Consider the following 15731-nt stretch of genomic DNA (forward strand, 5'->3'; position numbering starts at 1 on the left):
AAACATAGACTTTAATTTTCTCGTTCTTTGCGATTATCTATTAACCAATGCGCTGGTTTATTTTAAAGTTGAAGAGGTCGGCTTTGGGACATCTTGTGCGGCCTCCATGTACCGGCAAGCAGCCCGTCACTTTTATAGGGTCGGCATCGCTCCTCATTTGGCTCGTATTTTTGGTGGCTGGAGATTATCCAATAAATGGATCGGGAAGTAATACACAGCTCCTTGGAGAATCTCATATTGATGACGAAAAAGCAGCCAAAAGGAAGGATAATCTACATAAGCCTGAACTTCAGTTTCATGCAACAACGGAATTTAAAGTCGATGCTGCAAGAGAAATGAGCGATGCTGACTACAACTGGAGGAACCTTACTCCAGCCGAGATCAGTCGCTTGTCAGTCCTCGGTCGGCGAATGTTCTTGAATGAAAAAATTGGCTTCGAACAACATAGAAATTTCACGATCCACCTCTGGAACTATGATAAGTTCGCTTGGGAACTTGGACCACGATTTTTTAAGATTGGATCTCCAATAAAATTCGATCCTTTTGAAAGTTGTTCTGTAAGTAACTGCCGAGTTACAACAAAAAATAAGGATATTATGGATGCCGACGCTGTACTATTCCATTTACACCTTATAGCTGGTCCCCCAGCAGAAGTTCGTAGAGCACCTGGACAACTCTGGGTGTGGTTTGGTGATGAGAGTCCCTACAACGTTTTAATTTCGACGAATGACCGCAACCTCATCCATTATAGCGGGTTTTTCAACTGGTCAATGACATACCGAATGGACTCAAATGTACCTGTGCCGTACGGTCGAGCTGTTCCTCTGCCAAAGGATCAGTATTTAGATGAAATAGAGGATTATCATAAATTAAAGAAGAAAAATATCGCCTTGATGGGCTGGAACTGCGGTGGCTTGAATGGACGGTACAAGTATTTAGCCGAGATGCAGAAATACATCGAGATTGACGTGTACGGCAGGTGTGGAACGCTCAAGTGCGAGGGCCATTACTACGAGAACTGTAACAAGTTGGACGATTATAAGTTCTACTTGGCATTTGAAAGCTTAAACTGCGACGAATACGTAACAGAGAAGGTGAGTAATTAATTTCCCAAGTGATGTTACATATTCGGTCGATTCAATTTATTCTGAGTGTACGAGGAATTTTGTAATTGTTAGCGCCTCTTCGCTATCGCCTGCGGTTCAATTCACACAAAGCTGCGTGAAATTCCATCTTGAAATGAATTCCATTGCATATGAATTCCATTGCAAATGAATTCCATCTCAATTCCATCATTCTGCTTCTGGATGAGTGGCATTATTTTCTTTAATATACTGTCAAACAAGTCCACTGGAAGTCTAGTATAATTTTGAAAGTCTGATGCATTCGCTACTGATGATTCTTTGAAAATGTAATTGTGTAAGCAAACAATTACAGCAACTCTTCTTTGCAACTAATTTTTCACCCAAATAAGTCGACGTCTACGTCTTTTCTTAACAGCAACACACCCGAGAACAATAGCCCAGAGATCAAATTCGGTTATATCCATCTCCACTGACGTCTTATTAACTGGCATCTAATCTTCGAAGCGCGCGGTCTCGAGCTACCGCGTACAAAATAAGTGTGAACGGTTGTGCGCGGTGAGGTGCTGCACTAAGCGCCTCACCGCGCATATCGTTGCCCCTAGTGTAAACAGGCTTTAACACGTCACCGGCATCATTTTTCCACGTAACCAGCACCATGCATTATTCTACGTCACCAGCAGCATGCATTCTTCCATTTCACCAGAACTAGACATTCGCCCTCTCCATCGTCCAAGGATGATGAACTTCTGTGCCGCTATAGATCGTAGCGAATGTGAACTGCACAGCCATGTCTTGCAGACTACAAAACTGGGAAGCAGCTTCTGCCACCTTCACAACCCTGAAATGTGTAGACAAAAAGTTAACTTTTGTAGTGGAAGTATTATGTCATGGAAGTGTTAAATTTGTGTAAAACTTGCCGAAATGCTATGGCTGAACCTTCCTGCCAGCACGAGGTAAATAGATAATTAGAGTCGTTAGGAGCTAACCAGCGCCAATTCAATTAATATATTGCATTTTACATTATTCAGAGATATGTGACAAACATTTACGTCGAGACACAGTCAAGGTTAAGAGTTAAAAGCATGGAGGGCGCTTCTACGGAAAATTTCTTGTTGCAAGCTTGCTCGAGTAGTTGAAACGACAATAGGCATTGCTACACTAAAGTTTATAGCTTTAATAGCATGAATCGAAACAATAAATATACTGTCGAGTTCCAATTTAGTTTTTAAGTATTAGCAAAACTTACCAAGATCTCAGATGTAATAATTTCGTCCAGTTTGTCAAGCTTCAGAGAAGTGTGGTGAACGCAGAGATAGTACGTGCGGATGTACGAAGGTAGCGTGGCTGATGGCTTGCAAAAAATTTTCTTTCAGGCCCGATTCGTTTCTTTCTTTCACAATATCATAAATATTTCACTGGGGATCATAATAGATAATTATTTCTAAATAAATATTTGAATCGTGTGTAATGGTCTTTCGTGCCGAGGTTCAATAAAGATCTCCCAATTAACAGAATTACTTTAATTTTAATGGAAAGTGAACACTTAAATTAAGAACATTGAACAAAGTTAACGTGAACATATGCGCATAGTTACAGGGCACAGATCGGTTTCTTCATTCATATGCTAGGGCACAGCACAGTAGATGTTCTTCACAACACAGTAGTAGATTTCGATATGCACAAAGGTGAATCTTCTAGATCTACCAGCCTCTTCTGGTCTTCCATCCAGGTTGACTTCTCCCTCTGCAGTTGTCTGAATTCACTAAGTAGTTACAGCGTTTGTCCCACAACAAGTCTGCTCTGAATTCGTACGCTGCTACAAGATGGTCAACACCTTAACTTATCCTACGTTCCACACATTGGTTACTAATGTTCTTATTCTCCCTCTGTTTCCCGAAGTACTCCTGAATATTAAGCTAAGATCCCTACATCGTAAAATCCCAGAAAAATTGGTGTACATGAATCGCGCTGCTTTCTTCATTAATTCAACTCAATAATTTAACTAAAGACTATAACTTTAACTGACGTCTACCGCGGTCTGCGTCATTTAATTTTCGAATTCGAGTTGCCTCTGGAGAAAATCGATTAGTCTCAATAATAGCCAGTTGCTTCATACGGAAGGTAATGTCACTCTCACACGAGTTTCCAGTTGACAATAATAAATTTACTATGCTCGAAAACGCAAAGATATGAGAAGGTAGTCTGAGTTCCTAACCGTAAGGTGGATTACCGAATTTTCGTGCGTTGTTGGAAATGAGCAATGCCACTATAGCAGTCTAGCATTACCTACCCCAGTTGAACATATTACGTGTCTAGCAACAAATTTTGTGCACCAAACACAAGAAAGAATCTAGGTGAAGTAATAACCGTAAAACACGGACTAAGTTTTGTCATCGATGTCTTTTGGATCAACGAATAAAATTTCTTCGAACAGTTGTGACTTGTGAGGTACTTGGAAAGAAAGCCAGCCATGACGCTCGTGCCGATCGCATGAGTCATGCTTATTGCGTGCTACTGAAACTGTCTTAATTCATTTGTGAAAAGGAATTTCTTCAACACCTTGACAGACAAAGTAACATAACATACATTAACATTACATTAACGCCAGATTCACCTCAGAGGCGAGTCAATAAACTGTGGGTCGACCCAAAATTTAACCAGAATTCCGGCTGGGCAGTTCATGTCATCAATTCGTTCACGCCCACAAATCTTATCTGACTTTGGAGTCAAACTTCTTTTTTTATTGATTTAATGAATACAGTCGCATTCATTTAAATGGCAGGCCTGGTGGAACGCATTGAACAAATCTGCTGTACCTGTGGTGATGGGGGCGCCTAAGCACAGTTATCAGAAGCTCCTGCCCCCGAACTCTTTTATTCACATCGATGACTTCAAGGGCCCTGAAGAACTGACGCAATATATCAAGTAAGTTTAATGTATTTGCTAATGCTTTTAAAATTTTCTTCAGGGGCTTTCAATCTGGCGGCATTCGTAAAGTCTTTCAATATACAAAATTATATATTTTTTAGTACAATTGTATGAATATAACATAAATTTCTTCAGCCGTGAAATAGTAAACATTTACTTACATACAATAAAACGTGAATCAATCATGCACAATGTGATTAAAGTAAGCTGTTACATGGTCGCACCTTCTTTACTTTCTGAAACATAACGATCTCCCAAATTTTATATATGTAAAATAATTTAATTTATCCAAAGATAATGCACATATATTGGAAAAGTATAAAAGAATTGGTTTCGTTACAATAAGTTATGAACCAAATTATGCAAATGGCGGCCGTAGTTGGCAACACATTCTCTACTTAGTGTCATCTCCCGCTGAATTCCTTTTTAATCCTTTCCATCAAATCCTTGAGAGATCGAGAGCGATATTTAAAATCATCCCTTCAGGGAAATGGGTAAATTTCGTGAGCGTGTAGGCCACCCCACGTCTTCACGTGGAAAGATCAAACGCGGAGGACGGATTAAACACTGAATGTGACCGAGGCTCCACTGACATGAAAGTGATCCCCATCACTACTCAGAATGCCTACTGCAGCGGGATCGAACTTGTCAAATAATTTCAGGATTTATGACTTTACGATTTGCATGGCTTTCACTCTAAATTTTTGAACCAACGTTAAGTTGTAAGAAGGCCGTTTAAAATCGGCATGCACAATAATTTTCAAACTCCGTCCTGATGTCCATAGCGCCATAGCTAGCATGCTTACGAATGGATTCTCTTACTGTTAATTTTCTTACATTCTATAGCATAAAAATATTTCGACGAAGCATGAAACGTTTGCGTTTAGCTCCTTATGTCGTTATCACTGAACGATTATTCTCATGATAAGCTTGGAGGAAAAAGGCACGCTGTTCACCGATTTCACGTTCTGAAAACGATAGAGGCTAAGCGACAAAATGAGACTTAACACTGATCTCTGCCTCTTAACACCACTCGCAGTGACCGAGAAATGCGGTAGATCTCTTTACATCACTCCGTATAATCTAAAATCGATCCGTCTTATCTTCTCTTTATCTCTAAAACTCGTATGATGTTTATTTGTGTACTCAGATCATTTAAATGCTTGAATTAAACATTCACAAGAAATTTAAAGCAAAGAAAATGGTACAAAAAAAACGGCATGGCTCATAGAACATTTTTGGAAACCAGCTCATCCGTCAGTGTTACAACAACAATCGGATAAGCCACTCCTTTCAGTCTCATGATTGAACTCCCTAATTTGTTTGGTCTGAGTTAATTATTCATAGGGCATATCTTCTGATTGTCTTTTATCAGATTAAATTATTGTGATATGTTTAATGTTAATTTCAGGTACCTCCTAGACCATCCTGCAGAGTATAACAAGTACCACGATTGGAGGAAACGGTACCGCGTATTCAACGAGCATGGCTACTCGGGGGCGCCGACGCGCCAGCTGTGCAGGCTCTGTGAGGCTCTCAACTACAACAACAAGACCAACCAACGAGCAGACTTGGAGAATTATTTCGACCACAAACGGCAGTGTCACGATACTTAGAAGAACGAAAATTCGTACAATCTGCGCAATTTCCATGTTGCGTTATTTATAGTGGATGCGGATGACACTGGTCATCCTGCGATAGTCCAGTGTTATTCGCAGGTGATAGCCGTGCGACAGGTGGCTTGGTGGTTGGAGAGTGTCACTCTTCCTCTGTGACACATTTAGGTTGGGATTGTTCAGTTGAACGAGTATCCTAAATCAAGACCAGTTTTGTTTTCGCTTAACACGCATATATATGTGTTACGCTTGCAAAGTTTTATGTTTAGATATTCATTTTTAATTTACATTACATGAAGATTGAGAAATGCAGCTATTCCCATGACAATATCGGTTCCTATGTAGTCGTCGTCTTTTTTCCTGAGGCCTGGACCTCTCGATTATAGGCTCCACCGCTTGTCTTCACTCACCATAGATCTAAGTCTGGGAGTGAACTGCTCGAAGAACTATCAACTTTTTGCTTTATTGCCTTTGAATGACCTCATCTCAATGATTAGTGCGTGACAGCATATATTAATGTATTAATGACCAATGCTAAAATTGAGTGAGAATAAAAATAACCGTGACCTTTCCCGTTGTTCTCGATCACCGCAAAGTCCCAATTAATCCATCGCAGTTTCATAAAGTTACAAAGATTTACGTTCCGTAAGATATATTCAGGTATGTCTCTCTATTAAGATGGTTCGCCACTCTTAGCTGTACACGGCTCTTCTCATGTACTCTACATTGCTGCTTCCAGTACTGCAACCGGCTGCTCTCAGTACCGCATACTGCTGCTACATATTCTGAACACAGCTGTTCCTAGTAATATATACTGCTATCCTTAGTACTCTACAGCTCCGTCCTCTGTACTATACTCTTGGTAAGCGTTCCGGAGGTAGAGGTCATAGGCCCCGCTGCGGCGCCACCTTATGGCCGAGCTTCGGGCAGATCTAGGATTTCACACGACGGTCGCGAATACCTTGCCCTCAGACTTCGCTGCACTCTGACTACAACCTTAATAAGCGGTCATTCCTGCTCATCAGCAGTCATCATACTCTTGGATCGGCGCTGGCCCGGCTCCTGGCCTGTTTCTAATTTTGACAGGGAAGGTTCACCGGGCTGCAAGTAAAAAAAAGACTGAATTAAGGAGCTAATAGCGCATGTAGGAGGATGAAGAGGTAGTACGTGTTACTCGTGTTCGAGTAGTCCCCTGGTGGTCTGTCAGGGAGATCTGTAGCAAGAAGCATTAGGAGTTAACAATTACCAATCTGTAATGGATTCTCATTCGAATGGCAAGCATGAAGTGAGGAACAAAGATAAATCAGCTTTGAACAGATTAGAGAACCTGGTGCACCGGTTAATAATAGCAACAACATAACAATAATCTATCCATGAGTTAATTTACATTCAATACTGACGCATAGTATCACTGACACTACGCATATCATAAGCTATGGCTTAACCGAGAGTGGAGGCTAGCAGTACGCGTACCACCTCTAACGAGTTCCGACGAAATAAAGGAAGATTGGCCGCTGTTGCGGTGCTTGATGAGTATCCTCTACGCCTGAATCGAACGAAGAATAATTATCTAGTCCATGTGAGAGTAGAATCCTGCTTTTTCTCTGAGTTGCGGAAAAAGGCAGCGGCGATGAATATTCCTCGTCAGCCCACAGTACTGGTCTTACCGAAAACGTTACCTTAGTGACGGTATATGATGGTGATCCCATTGACACAATGCCAACAGCGCCTCCCAGTCAAACAGGTCTACATCGATCGACGAAGATTGATGTGGTTTGATTTAAGAATATTAATGAGGATTCTCACTCGATCGGCATGGGTAAAACTCCATTTGGAGTGGGCAACGGAGAAGAGTGGGCAAGCAACGGAGAGGAATGGGCAACGGAACACCGATTGAAGAGGTGCTTTCTTTCTTGATTCAGTGGAGAATAGCGAAGTTTCTGCACACGATAATTTATTGAGCATCGAACAATGTCGAATCAACAGTAGTCGATGCCTATTGCGCAGCAATCGATGCCGATTTTTCAGTGATCGATTCCAAATCTGCTTTAATAAAAGCTGAATTTTCCAGTAATCTACGTAGAATCTGGTATAATCGATGACGAATAATCATGTATCTATACGGAATCCAATAAATTACTTACGCGCACAATCGTCACGAGTCAAGAATGATTTTCAACCGTTTACAAAAAATATTTCCAAGATGAAAAATTATACGTATTGTATACTTGGCACTCTCCACATTAAAGTAATAACATCTGTCGATTTTTCATATATTCAATTGAAATATCTTGCGATTCTATCAAAGGCACCCGTTGATTAAAATTACCGTGTTAATTAAACGACAGTGAATTTGTTACTACTTTATTGCCGACAGTTGAAGAAGTAGTGCACCGTAAAGAGAATTCATTTCAATTTATACCTAGGTTCAATTTAGTCTACCTCAGCCAATGAGGTGACTCAATCTGGCACGACATTAATTTCGGATCAAATGCTAAGCGTTAATCAAGGAGAGACGCTAGATTTATTGGCTACAAGCAGATCCCACCGATTTTGCTACCATGATATAACGTAACTGCAGAACAGGTAATCATAATCACACCCTTAAAGAACGAGACATTGCCTAGCTGTCACTGGAATCATTTAACAAATCAAAAATTTTAGAGTTACTTGCATATGGACTAAGGCAGTTCGACTTCATCGTAAGTTATGGCTGCAGCGCCAGCTCCCTCAATATCGGCAATGGAAACGCTGGATGGTTTGAAGGCAGAACTACGTGGACCACCGGTGGATCCAGCAGGTGATGTACAAAAAATTACACCAGCAGTAGAGACGGTAGAACTAAGAGATAATGAACCGACACCCGAAAGAGATGCAGCAGCATCAAACCGCAACTTTCTTCCTCCGTCCCAATCACGCGCACCTTGTAGTGCGGCCTGTATGTGGCTTACGAGCACCTCCCTCTTCTGCAACGCCGCAGATATTCTGAAAGTTGGTGAGGTAAAAGTACGTTTTTGTTTAGGTTAGGTTAGTTTAGGTTAGGGTTGCCGTCATCTCGACGGCAATCGTAAGAAAGAACAAAACGGAATTAAGGATTAAAATCTTATTGAATTCAATGTAAATTTGGAACGGTCTAACTATTAAAACGTGCAATAAACTTACAGTATCATTTGTGAGAACCAATCATGGCAATCTTTGGTGAGAGACAATCATGGCAGTCTTTGGTGAGAGGGAATTCCAAAACCAAAGATTGCCTCTCACCAAAGATTGCTTCTCACCAAAATTGCCTCTCACCAAAGATTACCTTTCACCAAAGATTGCCATGATTGAGTCTCACCAAAGATTGTCATGATTGTCTCTCACCAAAGATTGCCATGATTGTGTCTCACCAAAGATTGTCATGATTGTCTCTCACCAAAGATTGTCATGATTGTCTCTCACCAAAGATTGCCAGGATTGTGTCTCACCAAAGATTGTCATGATTGTCTCTCACCTAAGATTGCCACGTTTTTGTCTCGCCAATGATACAAAAAATAAGGCAGCAAAAAGAAAACATGTCAAGACAACGTAATGATTATGCAAATGATCTTACTAAAACTTTGCGCAAGCACGATTTTAGCACACGTCACTGAAAGTTCTATCAAACGCTTATAGCTATATCGATCTGTCTGATTTTTGGTGGAGAGATGCAGAAAAACATAGTGAACAAATCCTGACCTTTCAAAAATTTTTAACTCTATTACTTTTTGAGTTACAGCCATTCAAAGTTGAGTGTCGTTTTTTTGGGACACCCTGTATAGGATTTGCATTCACGAGTACGCGAGTTGACTGTTTCTAATTCTAACAAACTTTCTGCAGCCTTCACACTTTGAATTCCCTGTTCAAGCCATCACTGAGTTTTTTGTTGAAGAAAAGATAGTCGAAATCAAGTTGACTAATGAACTCGAAGCCTCTGGCTTCCATGAACTTTTTGATGCCTTCAGGACCTTCAGAAGCCCAGATGATCTCGATGGTGATAACTCTGATCTTCACGTCATTCCAAGGGATGCTCCTCAGCACCTGCCGCAAATAAACTCTTATATAAAAATTGTAATGGTCACTACTATCATCACAAATTCACATCAATAATCGCACCTTTGTTTTCAGAATGAAAGAATTTTTACTTAATGTTACATTCATTTCGACGCCCTCGACATCTAGGGACATGTAGTCCACCACAGGGTTGCCCAGCGCCGCCAGGACGCTGTAGAAGGGATAGCACGGAACTCTCACAGAATTTTGTGTCTTCTCGGCATCGGTGAGTGTGTTTTCATTCGAATTTATTTTTCCCACACTGAGAAAGAAAAGTGTCAGGGGCGATGCACGCCCGCATGATGTGCGCTCTTCTGTTCTTGCTCTTGAGGGCGCGGTAGCTGTTGGGTGTCGGCTCCATCAGAACCCCCGTCCAGCCGAGCTCCCGTTCCAGAAGCAACGTGTTCGAATAAGTCTCCCCAGTGAAGGCGCCTACTTCGAAGAAGAAGCCTCCTCTCTGCTTTGATTACATTATGTAAAAAGCGGATTCAGCGTTTATTAGGCCGAAGGCCTGTCACCGATTTTTAACATCGCAGAACATCCACAGCTTGTTGCGGGCTCGAACTCGCAACTCACTTCTGCAATTTTTGCATGGCTTAACCGCCCGGCCTCCTTGCCGGTTTTGACCAGAAACTGTCGCACAGAGCTGGGATCGAACCCGCACCTCTCTGCGCCAAATCTGGTACTATGAACTTTAATCACTGTGCCACCCTGTCTTATATTGACTTTTATCATAAAAAATATTCTGATTTTCATTAGCAACAGCTCGGCAACAACAAGTTAAATTATATTTGCTCAAGCGCGCAGAACGCAACGCAACTTTAGTACTGGGATCACTTACCGTATCTTTGAAAACTTCTTTCAAATAAATATCTTGGCCATGCTGGGAAAAGAACCTCTGGCTGGGGTTGTCAAGATGGTAAGGAACATCATGTGGGGGGGCGATGAGGGCTCCCTGGGCTGCCTTGATGACGGCTTCGTCGTGCATGTCCTTCCCCACGAGGTCAGGATGCAGGAACAAGTCCTCCATCGCTGGTCTCAAGGTACCTTCAGCTGAGTTCAGCGTCAAAAGTAGGTTAAAATCTCCGGATAAATATAAATTCAGGAACATAATTTCATGTAAATAGTCTTAATAAATAAGTTTTATACTTTTTTCAAAAATTTATGTTCGCAAAAAAAGTGGAATTTTCAAACATTTATTTTGCACTAATAAATGTGGGAACTAAATTTTGAAAATATTGAAAGAACTACTAAATGAGGGCTTACTTTCAATATCATCAACGGTCTCTTTATTTGTGAATGCACGAGTCACAATTATTAGGAAGAGGCACCCGGTAAAGGCTAGCAGAAGAGCTTTGCGAGAATATTTCATCGCCATTAGCTGCATTCTTCCTGAGAAGATCCACTGATGTGTTTTCATATCTGTTTAGAATTTTTTTGGAAATTCGTCTGTAATATAAAAACTGTTATTGAAACTGGAAATTAAACTATGTTACATGTTTATTAACAATAACAGACTTCACAGTTTGTAAGTGGGATTGCAATTTAATTGAGTTTTATCGATTTCCACAGTTTCAACAGTCACAGTTGAATGCGAATGTTTTGCAAATCTGTCATATTACTGCATGTAGTAAAAAATATAACTCAGTACTCACTGCAGTGAGTGACAGAGAGCACATTTTCTCGTCCACGAAAACGTGAAGTCACGGACGGACAGACAGACGGACGGAAGGACAGACAGACGGACGGACATGGCGACGGACAGACAGACGGACGGACATGAGAAAATGCGCTAAAAAGAGGAAAAATTAATCTATTCATTTGCTTTATTTCACACGCCGGGATCAAGTTGTACGTAGTGCCATGCTGAACAGACGTGCTAATGAATGGTGAAATGTTGTGACTTGTTGCTGGTAGGTTATTATTGTATGTTATTATTTACTCCAATGCATTCACATAGAAAGAAAATCTTTAATTTAATTAACATTTAATTTAATTTCATTGTAACTATTTAATGGATTATCACTGTAATGGATATTTGGGGTGCGCTTTTTTTGTCCAAATTATATTGAGCAAAATGTTTTCGTAAAAAAATGACTACAAATGTAGTTACGGAAATTGGATACCACCTTATTTCCTGCCGTGAGCATATACAAGAAAACAAGCGAATACATTGACTACTCTAGTTCTTTTTAGCACATTTTCTCATTTATGGAAAGAATGCACTATTGTGCTCGCCATGACCGTCTGTCTGTCCGTCTGTCCGTCCGTCCGTCCGTGACCTCAAGTTTTCGTCGACGAGAAAATGCGCTTTCTGTCACTCACTGCAGCGAGTACTGAGTTATATTTTTTGTCAAATCAAAACGTAATTTATGGAAGAAATATCAGCTTAGAAAAATATATTAGATACCGCCGGTGTGGTTATGGTGGCTCACAACGCACAACGCCTCTCGGCCGAAATTGAGGCAAATGAAGAGGAATCTGAGGAGCCTTCAATAGAAAAAATTCACTGGCCGTCTAAATTTGATTGTCACGGCCAATCATGCAATACTATTCTTCATTGCAAACAGACTCTCATTGAAGTAACTCAAACAGCGAAATAATATAAACCTGAGCTCTGAATATGGAGAAATAAACACTCTGATTATGCCAAGACGTTGCAGTCAAACCTAAAGTTGTCCGTAATGTAATGCTTCAGAGAATGAAACGCAATTTGCAATATTACAGTCTACGAGAATTATGCAGTGAAATTGTATGTCAAAAATATACTATATGAGCGTTCTAAGCCTCGACAATTTACCGGTAAGATGAAAGTTTTAAATACGGTATACCTTAATGGTGGTTTATTCCATCTATTTGAATGAATGCGAAGGTTGAGATGAACAGGCATTGAAAGTACGGAAATATTTCATTGCCCCCTCCCTTCCTCTCATTGCGGCGAATGGTAGTATTTGAGTGGTATTTTTAACGCATTTTTCATGAAAAAATGCACTATTGCGCTAGCCATGTCCATCCATCTGTCCGTCCGTGACTTCACGTTTTCGTCGACGAGAAAATGCGCTCTCTGGCACTCACTGCAGTGAGTACTGAGTTATATTTTTATCACATTCTCAGGCTCGGCTGGAGCTTCTCCGGACACGGGGACTAGCTCTGACTCAGTGGCCGCCAGAGTAAGGACCAGAATCTCGTAGCTGTCTGACTTGGGGTCGGAAAGTGGACCAAAAAGCGGACAAAGAGAAGCTGATCTACGTGCTCCTTATTTCCTGGGCGTTACTTATTTCAGAGTCGGACCCGCTTCTAAATTTCGTTAGGGTAATGTCTTAAATACCCCTGGTTTTTTAAACGAACCAAAATAAATCGCAATATACGTATGTTATTTGTCATGCCGAAATGATGTTTATGCGTAATAAAGTCTTTCAACTGAGAAAATTTTATATGCTGCCTCAGCCCATTAATATTTGGAATTTATGTTGCTAGAATCATGAAGTGTGTTTCCAAATTATCACTCCTGAAATGTTCAACATGTAATTAATTAAAAACCTTGATATTCTTCAAAAAATGTCTAGTGAATGTCATTTAACCCTTAACCCTCAATCGCCTAAATGGAGTAACCGGAGCAATATTGTCACGCGCCTACATCCCAAAAAGGATACGTTCTAGTGAGCGCAAAATGACTTGCACTGATGGTTGCCGCCACGTACAACTTTAAAATGTTCTCTGTTGCGTGCAAACGTCCTCAGGTTGCTACACTCAATAGTTTACGTATAATTTAAGTTGAAAGTTATGTTCCCGGAGAGTGACATACGGCGGTAGAAGGTTAACTTTAAAGTTATGTTCCCTGAGAGTGACACGTACGGCGGTAGAGGGTTAACTTTAAAGTTATGTTCCCGGAGAGTGACATACAGCGGTAGAGGGTTAACTTTAAAGTTATGTTCCCGGAGAGTGAACTACGGCGGTAGAGGGTTAAGCACAGGGGCGCACAAGCGCAGTAGCATTCATTTTAAGCATTTCAGATTGTGATCGCTCCCATCAGCCTCATCATCAGCCTCCCATCTGCACTTTCTTCGGTGCCATATTTGAATCAGTACCCCCATCAGCGCCAAATACATCAGTTATTAGTCATCTCAATAAATCTACCTATAAGTCTGCTTCTTTATCATTTTGCGTGAATTCTGCGTACAAATTTCGTTCATTTTGGTTGCATTAACTCAAAGCTTATTTTACTCATGTGTGAAGTTGAACTTATGTAAAAGATTACAATGTGTAAGTTCGAATAAAAACACGTACATTAATTAGAATTAAGTTATACAATATATCAAATTGAAATTCGGCTGATCCGACTAGACTATCTAAGTATCAATTCAAATTCATTAAATAATATTCCATCTACTGCATTTAAATCAAATTACATTTTATATCAAAGCTATATTCAGAAATAAAGGTGGTGCATCCAATCAGGCTTCTCAACTTTTGCTGCTACGGGTTGTGTGATTCAAATTATAAGTCGTTCATCTGATTTCACACACAGATGAAACTCTTCCTGTTCATTCCATATTTCCTAGTCAAATTTCTTACTCCTTTAACTGATTTCCTTCTAACCATCGAGTTAATTTATTTATTCCGAAAAGTATCCACACTGGGCATTAAAATCTCAGGTTTGTTAATTGCATAATGTTCGCAGTTCTGCAATATCAGAACCTTAGAAAAAGGTCATATTGTCGTGCGATTGCGACCTAACTAAGTTGTTTGATCCTTTCAGAAGCCCTACTCGCTCTTGCCGTACCAGGGATTTTGTTTCTTTGTCATCTTTATGCCATGTCAACGTCACTCTTTTTTAACCATTGATGAGCCATCAGAAATTTACCACAATTTCTTCCATTGGACCACCGCCTAAAATGCACTGCCACTCTGAGACCAATTAAATTTAATTATTTTTTATGAAGCTACCTGAAGAGGAAACTGTTATCCTTTTAATTAAAAGTTCACATAAATAAAGTTTAACCTTAAATGATTATATTTTTGCTGATTGGCCATAGCCGTTCTCGGCGATGTTTCTTGATAGATTGGTTGATTTAAAATAGAATATTAATTTACTTTCAATTATGTACGTCCCTTTCACCTAAGACTTGATTTGAGACTCGTTACCGATTTAATCAGTTCATGCTTGAATCGGTAAACTCTTGAAAAACTTAAAGACTATTAAAGACATGTAGTCAAGCCCGCCCGAACTCCGCAGCTTGCCTCGCAGACTACTGCGTAATATCAGTTTTTACTTCTCAAGTCGTAAAGTTGCTACTCTCCAGCATGAAGTCTCGAGAAGTTTGGTGATATTTGAGCCGGTACGCATTTTCATGCGAAGTTAGGTTTTCAGGTGGCCGATGATTGGCTAGTGGTTGGCTAGAATTAATTAGCGCCAGCCGAACGCTGGCCATTGATTTTTGTCCGCTTTTCGTTAAGTGGGCCTAACCACAAGTACCCTCGGACATGACAGTTGATAAATTCACGATATCTGTTTCCCCTTATACCTTACACAACACCTTGATCAGAACTGTTAAGGCTGGTAGACAAAATGCGGCAAAATATGAGAGCGAGTAATTCGCAACCATCGTGTGAAATTCTCGATAGGTCCTAAACTCGGTCAGTCGCTACCCTCGAGCTTGTAGCCTTTGTTATATGATATCCTAATCAGCACGCTTTTTGCGGTAACGGGCGGCTTTCAGGTGGTCGAGGAATGGATAGCGGTCGGTTAAAACTAATTGGTCTAAGCCGACCACTGGCCACGTATTTATTACTCGCCCCTCATTGAGTTTCCGATCACCGCACCAACCGTCGTGGACTGACAGATGAGTAATTTACGCCGGCCGTTTCCCTCATGCCCTCCACAACGCCGGCTTTTCAGCAGTAAGTATACGGGATTTTCACTCAATATTAGAGGATGCTCATATAAAACTAGTTTTTGTTGAAAATATCTACAAAACGGAGTTTGATTCAAAATGTACGTATTCAATATCGATCTATAAAGAATAAATAG

General features: G+C 40.5%; 2 protein-coding genes across 2 annotated transcripts; one reads left to right on the forward strand and one right to left on the reverse strand.

The window, feature by feature from the left end:
• Positions 1–234: 234 nt before the first annotated feature.
• On the forward strand, positions 235–6180 carry LOC108675733 (glycoprotein 3-alpha-L-fucosyltransferase A). Its single transcript, XM_018163758.2, has 3 exons — positions 235–1094; positions 3868–4010; positions 5425–6180. Exons 1-3 carry the CDS (start codon positions 336–338, stop codon positions 5627–5629), a joined length of 1107 nt encoding a protein of 368 aa, XP_018019247.2. The 5' UTR covers positions 235–335; the 3' UTR covers positions 5630–6180.
• A 3797-nt stretch (positions 6181–9977) lies between these two features.
• Positions 9978–11149, reverse strand: LOC108675727 (the record flags this gene model as incomplete). Its single annotated transcript, XM_018163752.2, has 3 exons — positions 10967–11149; positions 10542–10753; positions 9978–10157 (listed from the first exon to the last, which is right to left on the reverse strand). Coding segments are annotated over exons 1-3 (546 nt in total), but the record flags the coding sequence as incomplete, so codon positions are not given.
• Positions 11150–15731: the final 4582 nt, after the last annotated feature.

Source organism: Hyalella azteca, unplaced genomic scaffold (assembly GCF_000764305.2).
Source record: "Hyalella azteca isolate HAZT.00-mixed unplaced genomic scaffold, Hazt_2.0.2 contig8077, whole genome shotgun sequence".
NCBI lineage: Eukaryota > Metazoa > Arthropoda > Malacostraca > Amphipoda > Hyalellidae > Hyalella > Hyalella azteca.

What these genes read in the sequence shown, in the direction of transcription:
- LOC108675733 (XM_018163758.2), top strand. Translation starts at nt 336, where the DNA reads ATGAGCGATGCTGACTACAACTGGAGGAACCTTACTCCAGCCGAGATC. An exon ending in ACGAATACGTAACAGAGAAG is followed by an intron (nt 1,095 to 3,867) that starts GTGAGTAATTAA and finishes TTTAAATGGCAG; the next exon opens with GCCTGGTGGAACGCATTGAA. An exon ending in GAACTGACGCAATATATCAA is followed by an intron (nt 4,011 to 5,424) that starts GTAAGTTTAATG and finishes TGTTAATTTCAG; the next exon opens with GTACCTCCTAGACCATCCTG.